General features: G+C 42.9%; 3 protein-coding genes across 3 annotated transcripts; 1 reads left to right on the top strand and 2 right to left on the bottom strand.

Annotated features, from left to right (window-relative positions):
• Positions 1 to 415: 415 nt before the first annotated feature.
• On the bottom strand, positions 416 to 7,901 carry slc26a6l (solute carrier family 26 member 6, like). The gene is made up of 15 exons (XM_012814985.3): positions 7,712 to 7,901; positions 7,189 to 7,328; positions 6,708 to 6,818; positions 6,284 to 6,459; positions 5,809 to 5,973; positions 5,489 to 5,641; positions 4,900 to 4,979; positions 4,029 to 4,176; positions 3,682 to 3,795; positions 3,379 to 3,456; positions 3,195 to 3,290; positions 2,910 to 3,016; positions 2,712 to 2,781; positions 2,423 to 2,515; positions 416 to 670 (listed from the first exon to the last, which is right to left on the bottom strand). Exons 1-15 carry the CDS (start codon positions 7,849 to 7,851, stop codon positions 545 to 547), a joined length of 1,797 nt encoding a protein of 598 aa, XP_012670439.3. The 5' UTR covers positions 7,852 to 7,901; the 3' UTR covers positions 416 to 544.
• A 2,766-nt stretch (positions 7,902 to 10,667) lies between these two features.
• kbtbd12 (kelch repeat and BTB (POZ) domain containing 12) lies at positions 10,668 to 15,538 on the top strand. The gene is made up of 6 exons (XM_012815017.2): positions 10,668 to 10,780; positions 11,142 to 12,353; positions 12,634 to 12,904; positions 13,654 to 13,804; positions 13,989 to 14,186; positions 14,461 to 15,538. Exons 2-6 carry the CDS (start codon positions 11,275 to 11,277, stop codon positions 14,628 to 14,630), a joined length of 1,869 nt encoding a protein of 622 aa, XP_012670471.2. The 5' UTR covers positions 10,668 to 10,780; positions 11,142 to 11,274; the 3' UTR covers positions 14,631 to 15,538.
• A 22-nt stretch (positions 15,539 to 15,560) lies between these two features.
• On the bottom strand, positions 15,561 to 20,636 carry LOC105889186 (interactor of HORMAD1 protein 1). The gene is made up of 6 exons (XM_031568352.1): positions 20,482 to 20,636; positions 17,695 to 17,849; positions 17,513 to 17,561; positions 17,344 to 17,431; positions 17,089 to 17,204; positions 15,561 to 16,864 (listed from the first exon to the last, which is right to left on the bottom strand). The coding sequence occupies exons 5-6, from the start codon at positions 17,191 to 17,193 to the stop codon at positions 15,752 to 15,754; spliced, it is 1,218 nt and encodes a 405-aa protein (XP_031424212.1). The 5' UTR covers positions 17,194 to 17,204; positions 17,344 to 17,431; positions 17,513 to 17,561; positions 17,695 to 17,849; positions 20,482 to 20,636; the 3' UTR covers positions 15,561 to 15,751.
• Between the last annotated feature and the right edge of the window lie 1,215 nt (positions 20,637 to 21,851).

The raw sequence follows: 21,851 nt of genomic DNA, 5'->3' as shown, positions 1-21,851 counted from the left end.
ATCTAGTGTGGCGTCGTCCCCGTCCTGTGTTGTCGAGCCTTGGGTGTCACTGTCTGGATCTAGGCCCTTCAGGTAGACCCAGCTGCACTGACCCGCGGCCGTACCTGGGGAGTCAGGCATGACGAACACTGTGCTAGTCTCCCGCGGCCGCCAGCACTGCTCCTCGCCCAGTGGTGGAGCTGTTTCAATCTGCCCTCGCCCCTCCTTCCAGTGGCCTGCCTCTTCCTCCACAGAAAACACCTCTCTCCTCTGAGAGGCTGCCCTGATAGACTGTTGCTGATTTACAAATGAAAAGGTCTGAATGACTTACTGAATGAATGAATGAAATGGGAGCGATGCATTTTCCTTGTCAGACTTCTATGATCAGACTGAAAATAACATTCACATAAAGCAGACACACAAAGCTTAATGTTCTATACCTCCATCAATATCAGAGTGTTCAAAACTTAAGAGCAATTTTAACGCAGTAGATAATCTATCACATTCAGAATTGCATACAATCAGGACATACAATATTATTTAAATTCATAGGAATGTCTTGACATCAAAATAGACTCACATGTCTCTTGGCTCGACGCCTGGCCCTTCGTTGGATTCTCTTCTCTCTGCGTTTCTGCTTGGCCTCCTGTCTCCTCTTATAGGTAATCATCTTACCGATGTCCAGCCCACTCTACACTCATGGTAAAGTCAGAGGGATGGAAGAACGTATTTGTCATCTCATCTCTTCGAAAAGGTTTCAGCTCATGTAGAATGTGCTGTTAATGTCATTATATATGAGCAGAGATGGGCAGTATTTCAATTACTTGTATTTGAAATACGTATTTCAACTGCTTTGAGTATTTTGTAATTTGTATTTGATAGGGCCGATAAAAAATCTAACGTAATTTGTAACAAAATACTTTAGAGTGGAGTAACTTTGTATTTAAAATACTCAAAATACTTTCTCCATTGTTAAGGCAGAAGGAGATTTTTTTTCTGTCGGATTCTACCACTAGACTGTCTGATCTGCCTCTGAATGTCATCGTCGAATCAGGCAACAGTCAGGCAAAAGTGGTACTTCAAATGACCCCGCCCCTTTTTGCGGCGAAATGGAAATTGCCCCAGATCTCTCTCATTGACTCTCATGTTAAATCCATTTTTTTTCACAAAACAGGGCTGTGTTCGAAAAGTTAGATAGCTGTCTTGATCCTTGTCAATTTATCTTCATTAGTACTCCGACTTAAAGTTGGTTCTTTTAAAAGAGCGAATCGAGTTGTTGCACTGAACGCTAGCCATCTTGACAGAATGTGGCCGTGGCTATTACCGCCGGTTTTCGAAGTACACTGCAATACAGTGCGTAGTGCACACTAAGCACTTACATCTGTAATGCGTTCTGTCACTGATTAGTGTTGTCTCAAATGGAACACTGAGAGATGCAAGTGTGCAAGCCTTTTACCCATAAATCTGTGCTCCAGCTTCCTCCGGCCAACTGGAAATTTTAAACAAAGATGGCGGACCGAACTCCGCTGACATCCGTGTTTTGTATGTAAATGTCATCTTTTGGCGTTTTCTCGCTTAGATTTTTCAAAGGTTACCGAGAAATAGACACTGTACTATCAGATAACACAGTTATTGTAACTAGCAATAATGGTTGAAGTGATTTGCGAAGCCAACTTTCCAAACTGAAAAGCTGCCGAAAGCTCCTCCTCTTCCGCTACGTAGCCAAGATGGCGCCCGTTTAGGGCGAGTAGTGTCCATCGTTTCACACTGCATTTTTTGACCGTTTGCAGTGCGCCATCCGGGTACTTTCAGTGCCCTGAATTATGATGGTTCTGTCAGTGTGAACGCCCTAAGCACTGAAAGTCAGTGTTTGAAGTGTGCAAGTGTGCGGTAATAGACACGGCCTGTGACTTGATCAAAGCCGTATGGCGTCCTTATACGCATTTACGTATGACGAAAGCACGGTGGGGCGAGCCCTCCCGGAAGCCATAGAGATTGCATTGAGAGCCCTGTTTTGTGAAAACATGAGTCACACAGCTGCTGCCTGCAAAAATATATATATACATAATCAATCAATAGCTTTGCTTAGTTACACTGATATTCTGTGACTGTTTTTCCTTTTTGTGGGGTTCCCAGAGCTATGTGTACATTATATAGCCCAAACCTGAATGCTCTGCTATACCAAACTGTGAGAAAACGGAAAATCCAGTATCCAGTATCCAATATTGTATTTTGTTACATTTTCTGGCACCAGTATTTTGTATTTTATTTGAATACATTTATTTGAGGGGTATTTTGTATTTTGTATCAAAATACATTTCGATGTATTTTTGCCCATCTCTGTATATGAGAATGTGTGGTTTGAAGCGAACGGAATAGGTTTAAGATTAGACATTAGTCAACAGAGGTGCTTGGTGATGTGATGGGGTGGGGGGATTCTGACCTTTTCCTTGAGGGCTTCCAGATAAAGCTCAGCATTGGCAAAGTACACAGTGGCTGAGGAGCGGAAAATGGTGACACCTGGGACCTCTCTTACCTGATACAGAGAAGAGCCCAGAGGAGGATTAGCATTATATCACTTATGGACTCATGGAGGTTATTTACAGGACTGACTTCTTTGGCACACTCTATTCAAAATCATAGGATGTGTTCAAGACATTCACCCAGGCAATAGTATGTATGTACGGTGGAACAGTGGCAAACCTGCTTGGTACTACGGGTACTACTCTTACCCCTCTATGTGTCTCCATGTCCACATACAGTTCTGTTCCAGGAACATGACCCAGTACAGAGTATGTCGGCCTGCAAGAACACAAGGTAGAGACGAGGTGAGGGAGCATTAGTTTGAAAACAATCCCCAGATAAACTAATCAGAGGAGTAGAACAACACAAGAAAAACCAAATCAGAGAGAGAACAGAAAGTAAGTTACCGCTGGGTCCTGAAGATCACAGTCAGCAAGGCAAAGGCAACAGAGGCCCCAAGACCCATGTCCAAATTCAAAAGCAGTGTGGACACCCAGGTGACCAGCCATACGAGCTTCAGACAAAACATGTAAGTGTGAGTAATCTCACTTTTGCTCTTTTAACAGGTAACAAATGCAGAAGGGGGCATGGTTACTGTTGAATAATGCTGCAAATCAGTTTTCGTCTAATATTGTATACATTCACAATACACTATATAGGGCTTATTGTATTGTAAATATTCTGACTCTCACCAGGTCAATCTTGTTGCTTCTCCACAGAGTCACTATGTCATAATGCTGCTTGAACATTCCTTTGAGATTGACCATAACTATGACCGCAAGGACAGCCTGGAACACCAAGTGAAAAATAAAACATTTATAACACAACAGATATGTACACAAGTAGACACAGCTACCAGCCACGAGGAAAGCTCACCTTGGGCAGTTCCTGAAACAGAGGTCCAAGCTTTAGCACTGTCACCAGCACTATCACAGCTGAGGAGACTCCTGCCATCTGCGGTGAAGGGTGAGGAAGACTTGGCATCAGAGTCATTTTGAAAGAGTCTGTCTTTGTGTGTGCAAAACCTCAGAGGGAGAAAAAGTGTAGTTTCCTCCAAAGTGTGCTGTTCGAGGAAGGCATAATATACACTGTGATTTTGTTTGCTAGAAAGTTGAATCTACAGCTGTGGCTTTGCTGCCCCCACGCTTCACCAGCTGAGGAACGAGATATGGTACCCACCTGGGTCTTGCCACCTGCGCTGTCTTGGACGAGACTACGGGACATAGAGGGGCAGACAGCGAAGCACTGGAAGAAGCCTCCTACAGTGTTACTGAGGCCCAGCGCCACAAGCTCCTATCGCCATTGGCAGAGAGAAGATGGAGGAGAAATGAATCAGTTAATCAGCAAATGAATGCTGACATGAATGGAGTCAGTTTGAGTTCAGTATCCATAACCAAGAGGGAATGACAGGGAAATGCACTACCACAAACCATCATGTATATACAGTACGTATAGTGTGGTCATTTACAGAATGATTCACCTATGAGGTCCTAGCCATGACTTCAATACATTTAAATAAGAGATACCTGATTGCTGTCCACTTTGTATCCATGCTTGAGGGCAAAGGTTTTCCCTAGAGAGATAGAGATGGCGTAGCCCACGATTGCTATGGCAAAGGCGTCCCCAATGACCTCTCCAAAGATGTTAAAGTCAGGCACACTGGGTGGGCTCAGGCTGGGGGTGGGCCAATGACAAAGACAACGCAGCAAATCAGTTAACAGATTTTACTAGGTAATTATTATTATAATTATTATTAAGTAATTACCATAACATGGTGATGCCACATGAGTGCTGCTTTAGAAAAGAAACTTAGTTTGCATACAATCAGCACCTAAAATATTTAGGGCAATGTGTATATATTCTGAGAAGTATTTACAAACCATTCCGGCTAGACTTTACAGTGTTTCATGAACAGAGTTATGACGTCAAACATTTGTTGCTTCTGTTCCAGCAATCAATAGCTCCATTGATTACTACAATCCACATCATCTCCATGGGTATGTGCTTTATCACAGACCACAGACAGGATCACAGATGTTCACTACATTGTAACACCACATATATGTCATATATATTATGAAGGATCTAGCAGACACTGGGCCAGCCATGACGCTCCTCTTAGATAAGGAAATGAAGCGAGAGGCAGTGAGGTTGTGGCCGTCGCTGCCTGAGTGGCGTTCCGTGCCTGCAGCTGGTCTGTGCGCTGACACAACATGATATTATCATTGTGAGAGGTCAGCATCAGTGATCAGCGTGCGACTGCTGACTGCATCCTTTCTCCAGAAACTCCAGAGTCGCAGATACGCATTTCAGTTTAGAAACTGTGCACTCATTCTCAAATGTAATAATCTGTGCACAAAGTGTGTGTGCAAATGAAGGGTGAGTCACGGTACCTACCCGCAAGGGATCTCCCCAACCACAGGGACCTTGTAACTACTTAGCCCTGCATAGGACGAGATCAGAGTTGCTGCCACAATCTAGAAACAGAGAACAGCTATGCGTTTGTTCATCCACAAAACTGTAAGGTTATGTACATGCACACACACACAAAGATAAAAAAACACATTCAAGTGCGCACACACACAAACAATCTCTGTGTAACTGAGTGTGTGTTGGGGCAGGTAAGTATGTAGTGAATGAGAAGCCAGAGTTGTTCTGTTAGCTGTGATAATTAGCCCAGAAGTGCTGTGTGCGGCAGGTTGAGAGTAGAACACACAGCTGACTCAGCAGACGGGCTGTGGGAATCATCAGTAGCACAACACATCAGCCTGCCGCACGCCTCACAGCTGGGCCAACAGCTCAGAATTTCACAAGTATTTAGGAAAACTGGAGCTCAAAACAAACTATACCATGAAGTACTTGATTATAATAAAGAATATTGAACACAAAATATTGCATTCTTTTTTACTTATATATATATATAATGCATTCAGACAATGTAATGGCATGTGAGATTTAGAGTGAAAGAAGTTAGTAGGAAACCTACAGTGATGAGCTCCACGGGGACCGGCACAGGCAGCTTGTGTCTGTAGGCTGCATTGAGCTCCTTGGCGATGATCAGGACCAGCATGGACACACCACTGACTGCTAGTGTAGGGAGGTGAGTCTCAGGGAGCAGCGAGCACACATCCACCAGTGTCTAAAACATATTGGGAGACAGAGGGGTAGTCATACACAAGCTGTACACATGACAATACATTTACTGTGTGATCCTTGGTCTGTGCATCTGTTTGGTCGAGTACAATTGCTAGAGCATATTGATATGAGTGAGTATGTTTTAGTAAGGATTTGTGCCGTTCTCCTCACATAGATGAGAGCAAGTGGACCACTGAAGCGCGTGGGCGAGACTTCAAACAGGTACTTGAGCTGTGCCACCACTGCATGGGCTGCAGCTGCAGTGGTGTATGCCCGCACCACCGGCTCCGACAGGTATGTGCCCACAAAGCCAAACTGCACAAGGCCGAGCACCACCTACATAACACATACAGTGATTCAATCTGCTGTAGAGCAGCACCTACAGAGCACCTACATAACACATACAGTGATTCAATCTGCTGTAGAGCAGCACCTACAGAGCACCTACATAACACATACAGTGATTCAATCTGCTGTAGAGCAGCAGAGCAGTTACTCATTTGCACTTGATATAAAACATAATATGATTTACTTTAAGAATGTCTGTATCAAATCAGACAACGGGCATGAATGTTTTATGAACAAGGTGTTAAACAACTGTAGGTTTTCATGATTCATGTATGTGGGCAGGGAATGTGTGAGGGACCTGGATAAGTCCTGCCAAGACCGTGGTGGCAGCTGCGACCTGCACCCTGGAGATGTCCCTGGCCATGATATACTCAGCGGTTGAGTTGTTGCCATTAGCAAAGAAGGACTCGGAACCATCTGGAACCAGTCTCTCTGTCACACTGCCGACCATGATACTAAGCACTGTGAAGGTGCCTGTGGATGCATTCCAACAGAGGGTTCAGGTAATACAAAAACACCAGGAATGCAATATAAATATCTTCCTGTTTAAGGAAATCCCTTAAGACATTAAGACATGTAGTCACAGACTATGGCTGGAACATGTAAGACATTAGAAAGTTAAGAAAATCAGCAACAAATTCATCAACGGTAGTATTGAATAGGTTTAGCCAGAGGTCTAGCGGTGAGCTTTACTGCCAAAATGTACAAGCACATTCACCTACCAATGGAGATATGTCTGGAGGTGCCAAAGAAAAAGTAGACCAGGGCAGGGTAGAGGGATGTGTAGAGACCGTATACTGGAGGTAAAGAGGCCAGCAAGGCATAAGCCATTCCTGCAGAACCCACATGAGGATTAACTGTCTAGGCAGATCACAACAGCAGTATAATGTCGTACTGTAAAAGTACAAATGCATTTCCATCTGTTCAGATAAACATACAAACAGCATGAAGCTACACAACACAGGTGTATCTAAAATACTCCCACCTTAATAGAACCTACTCACAACACGCAGTACACGTATATACACACATACGCACGCACATACACAGGTCGACCATGAGTACACAAATAAATGGTAATAGTTTCCAGTACAGTTTCCACACTGTACCAAACATCTCCTTCTCTTCTTCCATATAACTAAATGGCACACATACTGTTCTTAGTTTTGACTCTGTAAGTCTCAGTGAGGTCACTCATCTTACCTTGTGGAAGGTGCATGATTCCAACACTAATGCCAGATACAATGTCAGGCATTCCATAGTCCCAGATCGAGTAGCGCGGTAGCCAGTAGAGAACTGGAAAGCAGCTAACCACCTTCTTCTTCAGCCCAAGCAAATTGCATCTATGTGCCAATGCAACAGAGAAAACATAGCATGAACACAAGTTTGTGTTTGTTTGTTTGTTTGTTTGTTTGTTTGTTTTAACTCAGACTCCACACAGAATCCATAAAACTGATACTCCACACAGAATAATTCTGTCTGAATCTCTGAAAGCCGTCTAATAACTTAACAGCATGATAAACAGATGCTAGTAATGGCCTTATACAATAGTTTTTATTATAGATCATTAAACAGCAGTAGATTCTATCAATGGTTGCATTACTGCACTTCCTGTTCCTGGGGTTGAAAGATGAATACAAATTAGGGCAACCTATAGTCTTTAATTTACAAGTTAGCTTTTTCCACTAAAAAAAAAGCAAGAATATATTGGGACAGTTTGATTTACCTGAAAAGGTGTCTAAGATGTTTGACGAGTGGAGGATGACGCTCATTGTAATCCAGCCTCTGTGTGACATCCTCCAGCCTCTGCTCATCCAGGACCTCTCTCTGCACAGTCAACCCTGCGTTGTTCTTCGCCATCCCCATCTCCTTTGCTCTGTTTCACCGCTCCTGAAGACACAGCAGGCAATTCAGCCTCATAAATGCCTAGAACTTTTAGAATCAGTCAAATTGGAGAGATAAAAATTTAGCTTTTGAGGTATAACGAGGCACACACTAGTTTTCTTCAAGTGCTACAAGGGTATAAAGCCACGATAAGGGGCGGTGCATAATATTAAGATGGACCAGATTTTGACCCCACTGACTAACTACTTGACAGATAGGCACACTTCATGAAGCTAATAACTTATATGCATAGAGTCATGTCTGTTAACCAGGATACTATTTAACATATTAAGACAAGGACAAACTATGTGATTCAAACAGTTTTGCATATTTCTCTGGTTAGTAGCGGTGTTTGAATGGAAAGTTACTTAGTTCCAGGAAAATGACACAGACAGGACGTAACTAATAGTTTGGTCAACATACTAAGGGAGTTGCTGTTAAAGACAGGAAGCAGGAATTGGAAACACCTTACACTACAGAAATAAGATTACTGAAGCAAAGAAGAGCAGAAGGTTAGGACACAACATCAAAGTCCAAAGTTTACACTTGACATCAGACAGTCTTTACTTTTTCTTCTTCAACATATTGTGATTTGTAATGTACGAAATCAACGTCTGAAATTTTACCAATAATGAAAACACCTGACTGGAAGGATAAAGTATGTTGGAACCGGAGAGGTCACTAGGTAAGGTCAAAAAGTTAAATATTACAGAAAAAGAATGAATCTGGGCTCAAATACAAAGTTACCTATAATATTACCAGGACCCATAAGACAGCTGTTCAGGCCTTACATATGTATTGGCATGGTACACAAGGAAAAAGTCATTATGGACATGGTAAACATAATTGTTACAAATAGAAGGAAGGAAGCCAGTGGCCAGATAAAGCCATAGCTCACAATCAGAAATGCATGCAAACTAAGCAGATGTGGGGACTACCTGGATGGGAGGCTTCCTAGGACAACCAAGGTTCTTGGACACAGGGTCTCATAGCACTTCAACTGCTGTTCTTTTCATACCATAAAACAGGTTTGTGAGGTGTACGGCACATCTATTAACTGGTATGTGGGCTTTACTCCTGCACATACCAGGCCTCACTCTCTCTTCCCCAGTGTAGCGTGCCCACTGGTACCAGCCATTCCCCAGTTTTGCCTTCTCTGATTTCTACTCTCCTCCTTTGTCCCCTCCTACTTGTCCCCCAATCTAAGCTACATCTGGGCTGCCCTACCACCCATGTTACGGTGTATGACCCCATTGACCTTCTTGCTTCTGCTCTAGATACTGTTAGCACCAATCTGCACCAATCGTTCTTACAGGTCACTTTTATGTTGACCATCTCTAATTTCAATGTACTCCCTATTTCTGTTTCTTTCACTCTGCCATGGTTGCGCCTCTTTCTCCACCACTCGTTCTGGGGTATCCGAGCGTTTGCCAGGTTCCTAGGGTCTCCTCCTGGGATTCTCAAACCGGTGTGGCATCACCATCCTGTCCGAGTGGAGAAGCTTCTTTGTACCCTGTATGGTCCTTCCGACCTTCGATCCAGACAGGACCTTTTGTACACCCTGATGTTTACCCCATCTCCAGGTTTCACAGGGCACTCCTCCTCCCCTGGTTGTGGCTCTCGTGCGTTTTCCTGTTTGTAAACAGACTTGTGGATAGATTTGAGTTGCTGGCTGTACTGTTTCGTTTTAGTTTTCAGCTTTCAGTCAAAGAGTGGACCTCTGTGCAAGCAGCGAGATGAGAGTATGCGCCTGACCGTAAGCATTTCATCTGGGGTTAAGTGACTACTGCGGTTAGTCTGCGAGGCCATTTGCATAAGAACTTGCAAGGTTCCCATTTCTGGGAAAATGAGGTTGGTAGAGGTTGGAAACGTACCGAGTACTTACAGGTAGGAGTCTGCACAGTGTCCTTACTTCAGCTCTAAAATGAATGATTCACTGTGTTCATTTTAAGGTACTTCTGTTGTATTACAGATGATTTAACAGTAATCTTTTTCAAATACCTTTCAGTAATGATGGGTGTCAACTGCAATCTAAGTGGTGATGTTGAGTCACACCTGTGCTGTGGGGTTATCGCAGTTCATCGAGGTGATCATCAATGCATCTTCATTAATGACCGACACCGTTTCCATACACACCACAGGTGTTCTCAGACACTGACTTGTATGATAAATATCTCTTCCTTGTTAGTGTTTGTATATGTTGTATCTCCAAAGATGGTTTGAAAAGATTGACATTTTGTATTTGTTGACGTTGACCTACAGAGGGTCTTTCATATTCCAATTTGTTATGAGAGAATAGTATTGATTAATCCTCCACATTCCAATGAATACACTGTGAAATTAGATTTGTATGGGCAGTTCTCTGTGAGGGATCATGAAGATGATCCAATGTGACCAAGCTACTCTACATGTACTCAAGCCATGAGGACTGCGGTCCCTTTAAGAGCATGATGTGGTGAAATCTGAACCAAGCCCACCAGACTCTCTGCTATTCCAAAGATCAACACATATGGCAGAGCCAGAGGTTAGACATACAAAAACATGACTGGTTCAAAATGAAATGATAATGACCTAATTTAAAGCACAGACAGCACAGACTCCTGCGATCGCTGGGCTTGGAGCCAATCTTAGCCTGCGTGCGCTCCCTTTGTGTCCCACTTGTCTCTTGACACATCAGCATCTATTTTTAGGTATGTTGCTCAGCAGGGCAGAGCAGAGAGGGAGTAAACAGATCCAACTCAGTTCCCCAAGGCATTGCCAGACTCCCCCCACCCCCCACATCCACTCCTCCCCCCTATAAGCCCTTACTCTGTTTCATGGACTATCAACAGCGGTGGTCTCACTCAGCTGAGAGATTGTTGTGGACACCCAGTGCCTAAAGAGCACAGACCCCAAGAGGACGTTCACAGTGGTATGAGGCAGAAAGCTCAACAGTGCATGTGTAAACGAAGTGTAATGGCATTTGCTTCATTTGTGCTTCACTAGTGAGGGCTGTGGGGTAGTGATCCAAACTGTTCTGAGCTAGGTTGGGCTGTGCAGATGGCAACTGCTGGACAGAAAGGACTTTATGTTCTTGGCATAGAACTGTATAGCCAGCAATGAGTTTGCCATGGTTCTGTAGGACATACGATCTTGACATATTATAAACAAAGTTACATATTTGATTTCTGTTAAAAGTTTGAAATCACCTAGCATGTAGGACATGAGAAGGCATGCTGTTGCAACATTGCATGCACATGCCTGCAGTGAATTCATGTCTCCTCTTCTTTCAGATAAAGTGGTCTCTCATCTGGCTGAATTCATTTCTTCATTCATGATGTCTCTACGCTAGACACAGCTTGACTGCCTTACTGTTTTTTTGTTCTGTTCTGTTCCTCTAACGTCCCCTGTGTAACTCAGACAATAATGGATCTGAAGTCAAGGCATGGCATAACACTGCTGGAGCAGCTCAACAGAATGAGAGAGACAGAGCAGCTTACAGATGTAGTGCTGGTGGCTGAGGATGTCCGATTCCCCTGTCACCGTGTGGTCCTGTCCGTCTTCAGCCCTTACTTCCGAGTCATGTTCACCTGTGGCTTACGTGAATGCGCCAGTCGTGAAGTATTTCTACGTGACATGCCATCTAATAGCCTGACTCTGCTGCTGGAGTATATGTACAGCTCCAAGCTGCAACTCTCAAATGAAAATGTGCAAGGTGTATCGGTAGCGGCCTTTCTACTACAGATGGATGAAGTCTTTGGCCGCTGTCAGCATTACATGATCGAAAACATGGATGTAAACAACTGCTTGGGCATATACTACTATGCGCGTGACCTGGGTGCAGAAGATCTATCTGATCAGGCACAGCGCTACCTGCAGCAGCACTTCACCCAGGTGTGCATGAGCGAGGAGATGCTCGAGCTACAGGCCCACCAGCTGGCCACCCTGCTGGGCTCCGATGATCTCAACATCTCCAGGGAGGAGAGCATCTTGGATGTGGTGCTCCGCTGGGTGAGGCACGGGGACGCTCGGGGAGAGGAGGGCCTGGGTCGGGATCAGTACCTGGCCGAGCTCCTGCGCAAGGTGCGTCTTCCATTGGTAAACCCCGACTACCTGCGCGAAGCCATGCGCAGGAACACGGCTCTGCTGGCGAACGCGGAGTGTATGGAGATGCTGGAGGAGGCGCTGGAAACCACGGCGATGCACCCCACTGCGGCGCCACGCAGACTGAAGCTGCGCTATGGCATGGAGACCACGGAAATGCTACTATGCATTGGCAACGACAGTGATGGGATTCGGTCACGCCAATGCTCCTATGCCGACCACAGCTTCTGCTACGCTCCAACAACTGCACGCACCTACTACATCACCTCCCCCCGCTACTGCGATGCACTGGGATATGTGTGTGCAGGAGTGGTCATGGAGGACAACCAGATCGTGGTGGCAGGTGAAGCTGGTCCACGCAGGATGGCAAGGCAGAAGGAACAAAAGGTGGAGATTTTCAGGTGAGATACAGTGTGAGCGGAATGTTACTTTATTGCCACAGTACACTAGATGACATCACTATGCATAGGCTGCCACTTTAGTCCTACTAATACTCTCATAAATAATGTAAGAAATAACATTATTGGCACACCTATGTTACTGAAAGCTTTTACATAAACACCAACCTTATTGGTAATCTTGAGCATGTAGGCCACTAAGCAGAAAGTGCTCACACAATACTTACCTTCAACCCATTTTAATTCAGTGTGTGCTTCACAACTTCCCTTGTCTCATATTTAGATATAACATTGATGCCCAAGGCAGTTGGCATCATCTGTGTTCAGCTGAATATCGTGATTCCTACGCTCTTGGTTCACTCGGAGACACCTTGTACCTAATGGGAGGACAAATGAAGCTGAAAAACCAACAACTCATGACCAACTGTGTGCAACGCTGGTCCATGCAGGGTGGACCCTGGCGAAGCGCTGCCCCTTTGCCCTTGCCTCTGGCATATCATACAGCTGTGCGATTCAAGAACCGCCTCTATGTGCTGGGTGGTCGAACTCCTCAGGTGAGGCACAGGAGGGGCAAAGAGTAAGATCCAAAACATGTGCGTGTGCATTAGGGCAGGCAGGGAATGTACAGGCTGGTAACTGTGCCGTCCATGGTATCATCATCATCATCATCATTATTTATTCAGGTAGAATTGACTGAGCACAGGGCTCTTTTGCAGCAATGCCCTGATTGAGCTGCATAATACAGAAGAACAATAAATAAACAAACCATAACAAAACAAAACAGACAAAATAAATAAACAACTCAGAAATTAAGTATAAAAACAAATAACATAAAGTAAAAAAATTAAATCAAAGAATCATTTAAAACAACAGCATTGAGGCACATCCTTAGCATCTAAAAGGCTCTTAAATTGGTTGACAGACAAATACTTGGTTAGTTTCAACTCCACTTGAACAGTGTTCCATTTATGGGAAGCAAAGAACTTAAAAGCTATTTTACCAATATGTATGTTGGAAATATACTTGCAAAACGCTCACCCCCCAAAAAAGAGTTATGCTACGGAGTCTTTCACGAACAGGGTCCTCCAAGGGTTAATATATGGTGATATCAGTGGATGCACAACTTTATAGTAACTATTGGTTAAATATAGATTTTAATGCCATTATGCCAGGCTTTTCCAATGTTTAAAATGTCTTCATTTTGTGTTAAAAAGACCTAAGTGCTCCTCTGTCTGCCTGATTTCATGCCACTCCCCCCTCCTGCTTCCTGACACCTGTTGTGACTCATCTGGTCCTCTGACAGACGTTTTCAAGCGACGAGGAGCCAGACCGCATGAGCAACAGGCTGCTGGAATATGACCCTGAAACAAACACATGGGCAGAGCTGGCCCCCATGAACTTTTCTAAGTACCGCTGTAGTGCTGTTGCCCTGAATGGAGAGATCTATGTCCTGGGTGAGAGCAGGAGGGGTCTTCACATATGGCTTTAGCAGATAACTGCATAATAATGTTTCAATGTGTAAAATAATTTACAATGATTTAGATTAGTCAATAGTTTAGTCAATTCTTTAAATAACATGTAGGAATGACGACAAATCTGAACAGTACATAAAACTCCTGTGATGTGGCATTGATGCAGGTGGCATAGGGTGTGAGGGAGTGGATCGGGGACAATGTCGGCGCTGTCTGAACGTGGTTGAGATCTACAATCCTGATGGAGACTTCTGGAGAGAAGGAACTCCACTGCCATGGCCGATCCTCTCCTTGCGATCAAATGCTTCCAATGCTGGAGTGGTGGACGGAAAAATCTATGTGTGTGGATACTACAAAGGAGCAGGTAATTCTGCTTTCCCACACACAACCTGTGAATTGACACAATTCACATTAATGTTGCTGCAAATGAGAATGCTTAATGTTAATGTCAACTTTCCCACAGCAGTACAGGAATACCTCTGACAATGCACTCCACCGTACATTTTCTACATACAAAAAACTGTCATACACTAGACCAAGAATCCTACAAGTTGTGCAGATGGTTTAGGCTACATGACTCATAATCATTTTCAGTGTATTGCTAAGAGTATACAAATGTGCCCCACCCCCTCCCCCAGATCGCTATGACAACATCACTAAGGATATCTTGGAGCTGGACCCCTGGGAGAACAGCTGGGCAGTGGTGCGGAGGCACGTACTGATGCATGACAGCTATGACGTGTGTTTGGTGGCCAACCTCAACCCCCGTGGACTGCTGGCCCCGCCTGCTGACCTGATGAATGAGTAGGGGCGTGTCCCATCCACACTGCTTTCGTGCGTGGCTAGACACACAAAAGGCCACTGGATAGCAAGTAGGCCGCAACTGCTTCCAGGGTGATTTACACGAGCAGACACATCACAAGTGGTTGCCTTCACTAGGGAGATGCTACACTCAAAGGAAGGTGGACAAAATTGTTGCATGAATCATATATTTGTGGATAAAACAAAGGGGGTAATGCTTTATTTCTTCTTCTTCTATTGTAGTTACCCATACACCCCTTGGTTTGATTCTTTTGTTCTGATCATATCACTGAAAATCCCACTGCGAGTGGATGAACCTCTGTGTGGAGGTCCTGTCCAGAGTGGCCTGTGCTGTAAGCCACAGCCTAACCGATACAAAATGAGTTTGTAAATATTAGATCTTAGTTTTGTATGGTTAAAAGCCGTAATGCAAACTTTTTGCCTTTTTTTGGAAGTAAGACCTTTTAATGTGTCTGTCCTGGCTCCTTAATAAAACATACTGATAATGCATCTATACATGCCCAACCCAATGTTTTAGACTGTGTTTCAGAAACCCTACACAGATTTATGTTCCGTGACATTTTTGTTGTTGTTTGTAATCATGTTCCAACATCAGATGTCTTGTAGATAAATAATGATGACTAGCAGAGAATGATGGTAACCAGAAACCAGAATGATGGTAACCAGTATAGGCCTAAATTTTTCACACAAATAATGTGCACATATACTGATAGGAGTATATTTAGAGCACTAAAAACAGCACTTAAACCACAAATTACCAGCAGTGAAGTGTCCGTATGATACTCACTTGTGTCACTTGTCTTGCAAGTTACTCTAAAGTCACATTCTTCTACTACTGATGCTTTTTACGAATATTTTTTGCCGAGATAAAAAAGACATGAAAACCTCATATTTGCTTGGAGCTGAACATAATCATAAATAATACATCAATTTGCCTGACTACTGTCATTTTTATTTGGAAAAAATGATGACTCTGTTACAGAAACTCAAAATGAACTCCTTACACCCACCTATCCCTAACCTTTATCATATGAAGCTGACCTTTGTTGGAAACACCATGAGCTGAACATCTGAGGAGTTTGTGATACTGTCTAGGCACCCTCAATGTCAGTCAGAGTCAACAAAGTCGAAAAGATTCCAGAGGCCTCCCTGGGCCTTCTTAGGAATCTTAGCCTTGGCATTAGTCTTCCCCTTTGTTTTCTGGTCTACTCCATCCGAGGCTGACATGAACTGGGTACTGTTAGTGTTGTGTGACCACATGTGCCGTCTTTCATCATTACGCAGGCCAACCGGTTTGTTCTCCTTCAGCTGTTTGGGTGGTTTGACGTTCTCACAGTGTGCTTTGTTCTTAACCTGGTAAAGTGGAGATAATTCTTCATTCTCCTCCTCTCCCTCTCCGCGATCTGGCCTCAACTTGCGGAAAACCTTTCCTTGCCCAACCCCTCTATAGACAGACGGTGCATTCTGAGGAATCAGGGCTCTTGTCTTTCCTCTGGGCCTTTTCTTAGGCCTTATCTTTTGAAGCCCTCTTTGTACGGAGAAGTTAGGTGCCATGACCTCTTGTCTCGCAGGCATCACCCTGTCTTGAGGTCTGGCAGTGATGGCCACCATTTGAGATTCATCCTGTATAGATCCCAGAATGCAGGAGCTACGTGAGACTTGGTTCCTCAGGGCATATCGCACTATTCCCTCCTGCAGGGCAGAGCCAGAGACTGTGTCCCCATCCCCATCAGGCTCAAGGGCCTGGGTGCAGAATGACTGCGGCAGAAGGCTTTCATTCGCTCCATCAGCTGTCATCTGCACGACTTGTCTCTCTTGGTTGGTGGGGAGAGGACGCAAGGCGGCCCTGGAAGGGACTGTTTGGTCATAGGCTGTATTGGTTTGCTTGGTGGAGCAACACAGACCTACTGTGGGCTCTGAGGGGCCGTTGAGGAGACAAGTTTCCGTAGGACCACACAGCCGGACACCCTGGAAGACACGCTTCTCTTCACTGACCACACAGAGCCGCTCCACCCAGCCGGGTGAAGTCTGGACCTCGCTGTTGACCATCTGAACGGGCCTGGAGACAGACCTCTGGGTCTGGGCCTCCATTGTGGCTATGAGTAGGGACTGCATTTCTGCCAATACACTCTTTTCCTGGCCATGCTCCACCTTCAAGCTATCCATGTTTTGCTGCAAATCCTGCAGATGGGAGCTCAGGTCTTTTGTAGCAGTGGCCAACTGGTTCAGAGACAAACACATTCTTAATAAATGGTAAGACGCTACTATCAATAAACCATGCAAAACACAGAATATAGAATTCCACAAAAATACAACTGGTTTTATACAAACATCCCTAGATTGATCAAAAAGCGTACTAATCCTGTGTACCAAGGGGGCACTATAAGGGTACATCAGTGCAAGCTGCCAAAAAAATCACTGACCACTTTTGAGGGGTGCCTTACCTTAGCCTCTCTGTCTTCCATTTCTCTCAGTGTCTGACTCTGAGAGTTCAATTTCATGATCACTTCCTCAATCTTAGGCATAATGCCATCGCACACACTGGCCATGCTTTCCTTTACTGCATCACACAGAATAGTAAGTTATTATCCCATGTTAACACAATCTGAACTGCTGACTTCTAATGTACCACTCCTGTGCAACTATATTGTCAGTCTACACAAGAAAATCACTTCACTTGCAGAAAAGGCTGAGCTTACTTGTCTTTGTGAGAACATTTACTCCTTCTACCAGAACTTTGTGTGTGGTCTCACCACTGTAATTTATGTGTTCCAATAGAGGTTTGACCTGGAAATTAAGAAAAGGGTTAAAGGGTGAAAAGTCACATAAAGCAAGATGCAGAGTTGCTATGTCTCACTGTTCACTTACCTTTTCAAGGGAATCATTCAACTGCAAAAACTCATGGTTGATAATTTCACTGAAAGGGTAAAAAGGACAAACAATTTCCTTGCATCTGCATTAATGCAAGATTAAGGCCACACTCCAATATGCACAGAATATTCTACCTACAAGACGCTCAAAGACGGACATACTACAAGAACATGACCTACCTCTCTGACTTTTCTTTTGCCCTTTTCTTGTCCTCTTCAAACCTATCTAACACACCAATGGCAGGTTTCCTGTTGGTGGCACTGTGAGTTTCAGTGTCTCCACCAAACAGATAAGGTTTTGCATTGTAATTTGTGGAAACCCTGAAATCATTTCCCTAAGAGACAAAATTGCACAACTGTTTGATATGTCAAAATATGTACAAAAGAAAACACTTCTCAGTCCTCCAATCTAATCTTAAATCCAGGGGTGACCGCGCTTTTGCTGTTGCAGCCCCTAAACTGCGGAATAGCATCCCCCTCTCTATAAGATCAGCCCCCTCTATAGACTCCTTCAAGTCCAGGCTCAAAACCTACTTTTATTCTTTAGCATTTGGATCCTCCTGATTTGAGTTGATAATTTGTATATTTAATATCTGTGTATATAGATGCTTAGTTCAGTGTTTTGCTTCTGTTTTTCTATATATTTTTTGTGATCTAATTGTTTTCTTTCTGTTTTCTATTTGTTTTGATATTTTTTTGTTAAATAATTGTACAGCACTTTGGTCACCGTGAGTTGTTTTTAAATGTACTTTATAAATAAATTTGACCTAGAGGAATTTAATTATTAGCGTTGTATGCAAAGGCTCATGAGTTTGAACCAGGGCTCTACGCTAAGGTTTTCCCCAAGGAGTACATGTGCTCCTAAATGAAAAAATTTAGGAGCACACAAAGAAATTTAGGAGCACAGCGATTTTTTTTAATGCGGAAGTAAAGCATGTCATTTGCGACCTATAGTTCCAAACATTGTATTTTCCAACGTTCAACCCCATTCATGTTCAGTGTTTCCGAAGCAAGTTAGCTGGTAAATTGATCAAATTACTGCACTTGTTCATATTTCAACACTTTAGTGGACCTCTTTATCAATTGTTATTAGTAGTATTTTATATAGCCAGCTTTACCTAAAGTTTATTGTAAGATATAGTTTGTTAGATTCTAAATGCAGTTAGAGTTAGACTGTAGGTCTAGTATCTAATGTAAGCAACACTTTTACTGTAGCTAGCTAGAGAGCATGTGTACCATAACCAGTAGTCCGTTGGTTTATAGTCTGTCAAATTAGTTCTAGTTATTGGTGTTTGTTGGCATACAAAGTTAGTCTTCTCTTATTAGCCTAGTTAGTACATCTGATTAGAGCTAGCAACAATGAATTGTAGATTAAGGGGTCCCCTATCTCAGTGTTAATTTTGGCAGCTATTTTAGATTTAGTCTTAAGACGAAAATGCATACTAGTTTTAGTCACATTTAGTCATTTTCATCCTTCTTAGTTTTAGTCTAGTTTTCGTCAACGAAAACTGATTACATTTTAGTCTAGTTTTAGTCACATTTAAAAGTCCATATTATAGCCACATTAAACTCCTTTCCTTCCCAGGCCCAGGGACCCCCTGTGTTGTGTCTACAAGTGCATAATAGTCAAGCTTGCAGTACTTAAATTGTGGATGCAATTAGTCTCTAAGAGACAGATCTCTTAGTATATGCCTACAGCTGAATTCCAATTAATTCAATGTAAATAATCATTTTAAGGCAATACTTAATTAACAGAATTATCATTCAAATATAAGAGAATATCAAGTCTAGATTTTCAAATGATGTGATAGCACATTACAACTACTATGCCTACCTGGCCTTAGAGTTAAATCAACCACATATCCTCCATTTGAATTGCTGTGCAATTTGATAACCAACAGATTTAGCTAGACGGATAGTTTTGACAGTTGAAAGTGGTGCCAATGATAACAACTGCCCAAATAGACAAGGATATTTAAACCAATCACATATTAATTTATTTTTTCTTGATTAATGTCATGCGTGGCCTGCCCTATAGTCTATTCTGCAATGAGTTTACTAGCTAGCATAACTTAGCTAGGATATGCTACCTCATAGTTAGCTAAAGTTAGCTAGCTAAAAGTTCGCCAAGGCTAACGGAAGGCTTAAATCGAAAATTACTAGCTAGCTATCCAAGCTGACACAACCTATACACTCGACTGCCCCTTTGAAGTTAACTTAACGTTGGCTAATACATTCTAATAACTAGTTATCATTGACAGTTACTAGCTAAGTTACCAAACTCCTTTCTCTTTCTTTTTTCTAAATTGAGCAGTTGCTGGTGTGAGCTACAGTATGGGAGCTAGCAAAGCCATTTCTAGCTCTGCTTCACAATATTGCTGCCTAGTGTTATAAGTTAATGTAATGTTAATGAAGTATCAGACATAAACAGAATACAACACACCAGTAACCAATTGATATTATGTGTTAATATACCGAAAATGTCAGTAAATCGAGGTGGTGCTGCTGTCTGTCCCGTGAAAGACCATTCAAACAGGTTGCCAGCAGTGGGTTTTTTGCGAGCTACTTATACTAAGTGATCACATGTCGGAGAGATCGTCGTAACCCTCTTTTTATATGGCTCTGGCCCATTGGTTGCGAATCGTCGCTCTCATTTGCATGAAGTTAAGCGTGTCATCATGCTATGTTCACATCGTGCAGTCGCGACCCCGTCACTTGTTTCCATATGAAATCTATGGTGCTTCACTTCTTCGCGCCGTTGTTCCGTGTATTGACAACAGCCCGTCACTCGCACACTGTGCTCGTAAATTATTTTTCAAGTTCGCACATACCTAGTTTTAGGCGCAAATGCGAGTGAAATACTCGCACTGTAGAGCCCTGTGAACATAGTGGGTGACTAATTAATGATTCTGTACAGCCAACAAGACTACTGTACAGAACCCTGTACGGAGAGTTGACGACCCCTACCTCCTCAGAATTTTGTTTGGGGTTCCTCGAAGAGAAAGGCACCTCCTGTGAAAAGGCTTGTGAATTTTCTGGCCAGAACTGGGATCCAAGCAGAAACTGTGAATCCGTTAGGCTTAAGTAATCACTGGTGGCTCCTACCTTGCCAGATCCCCTGGATCCCCTACGATAACAAAAATAGCATTAATATTAGCATCAATGAGTTTACATAGAGTCAGTTAACCATTAAACAAGTCATTCCTTTGATTATGTGTGGTAGTAAGGGCAGCTTTTGTGTTACTTGCCCGGATCCAGAGGGTATTTGTAAAATTTCCTTTATGTTCCAAATGTTTGTCTTCATAGTTCTTTCTTTTTACTTCGAAAAGACAGAAGTCATAACAACGCCACTAAAAACAGACACATATAAACAATGAAACAACATACCCAAAATAAGCATCTAACGGTAATGTTTGGCAGGAATAGACCTAGATAGCATGCCAGGTAAACATTACTCAATAGGACTAACGTTAACGTTACATTGGTAAGCCTATGTGTTAACTAGTTGGCTTCTATAAATTCACAAGTCAGACTAGCGTCAACGTCAATTTGGTTAAATTAAGAGCCTCGAGTAATATGGGAGTTGTTCTTCGACACAAATTATGTGGCTATCCAGTTAGCTAGCAAGGTTAACGTTAGTTACGTTAGAAGCTAACCGTAAACTAGCTAACAGCATCTATCTCTACATGACTTAACTAACACCAATTTACCTTAAAGACGTTGATAATCACATTAAGCTCAAATATTAACGTTTTCAGCTGTGAATCCTAGCTAGACACCAAACTCAACTCTTAACACTAACAGAGTCAGCTAAACAGTTGGTGAAGACAGTCAATTGTCTCTTACAATAACGTTATTAACAGTTAGGTTTTAGCCCATGGGGAAATCTTAGCTCGTGCCAAACGCACCTGTTTAATCAGTTGTTGGCACGAGCATTTTCTCATCGCTTTAACAGGTGCAGCTCAATAAATTAGAATATCATCAAAAAGTTGATTTATTTCAGTAATTCGATTCAAAAAGTGAAACTCATATATTATATAGATTCATTACACACAGACTGAAACATTTCAAGTCAAGTGTTTACATGTTTTGATTTTGATGATTATAACTGACAGCTAATGAAAACCCAAAATTCAGTATCTCAGAAAATTAGAATATTGTGAAAAAGTTCAATATTGAAGACATGGTGTCACACTCCAATCAGCTAATTAACTCACACCTACAAAGGTTTCCTGAGCCTTTAAATGGTCTCTCAGTCTGGTTCAGTAGGCTACACAATCATGGGGAAGACTGCTGACTTGACAGTCGTCCTGAAGACGATCATTGACACCCTGCAC

This window comes from Clupea harengus, chromosome 5, assembly GCF_900700415.2.
Source record: "Clupea harengus chromosome 5, Ch_v2.0.2, whole genome shotgun sequence".
Lineage (NCBI taxonomy): Eukaryota > Metazoa > Chordata > Actinopteri > Clupeiformes > Clupeidae > Clupea > Clupea harengus.
This window is presented reverse-complemented; position numbering and strand designations above follow the sequence as displayed.

Excerpts from the sequence above, each read along its gene's own strand:
- LOC105889186 (XM_031568352.1), bottom strand. The coding sequence starts at position 17,193 with ATGGCCAGTGTGTGCGATGGCATTATGCCTAAGATTGAGGAAGTGATC. Across the intron at positions 16,865-17,088 it reads TGGAAGACAGAGAGGCTAAG|TTGGCCACTGCTACAAAAGA; the intron begins GTAAGGCACCCC and ends TCTCTGAACCAG.
- slc26a6l (XM_012814985.3), bottom strand. The coding sequence starts at position 7,851 with ATGGGGATGGCGAAGAACAACGCAGGGTTGACTGTGCAGAGAGAGGTC. Across the intron at positions 5,642-5,808 it reads GTCCACTTGCTCTCATCTAT|ACACTGGTGGATGTGTGCTC; the intron begins GTGAGGAGAACG and ends AATATGTTTTAG. Across the intron at positions 4,177-4,899 it reads GTTGGGGAGATCCCTTGCGG|CCTGAGCCCACCCAGTGTGC; the intron begins GTAGGTACCGTG and ends GCCCACCCCCAG.
- kbtbd12 (XM_012815017.2), top strand. The coding sequence starts at position 11,275 with ATGGATCTGAAGTCAAGGCATGGCATAACACTGCTGGAGCAGCTCAAC. Across the intron at positions 12,354-12,633 it reads CAAAAGGTGGAGATTTTCAG|ATATAACATTGATGCCCAAG; the intron begins GTGAGATACAGT and ends TCTCATATTTAG. Across the intron at positions 14,187-14,460 it reads TGGATACTACAAAGGAGCAG|ATCGCTATGACAACATCACT; the intron begins GTAATTCTGCTT and ends CCCCTCCCCCAG.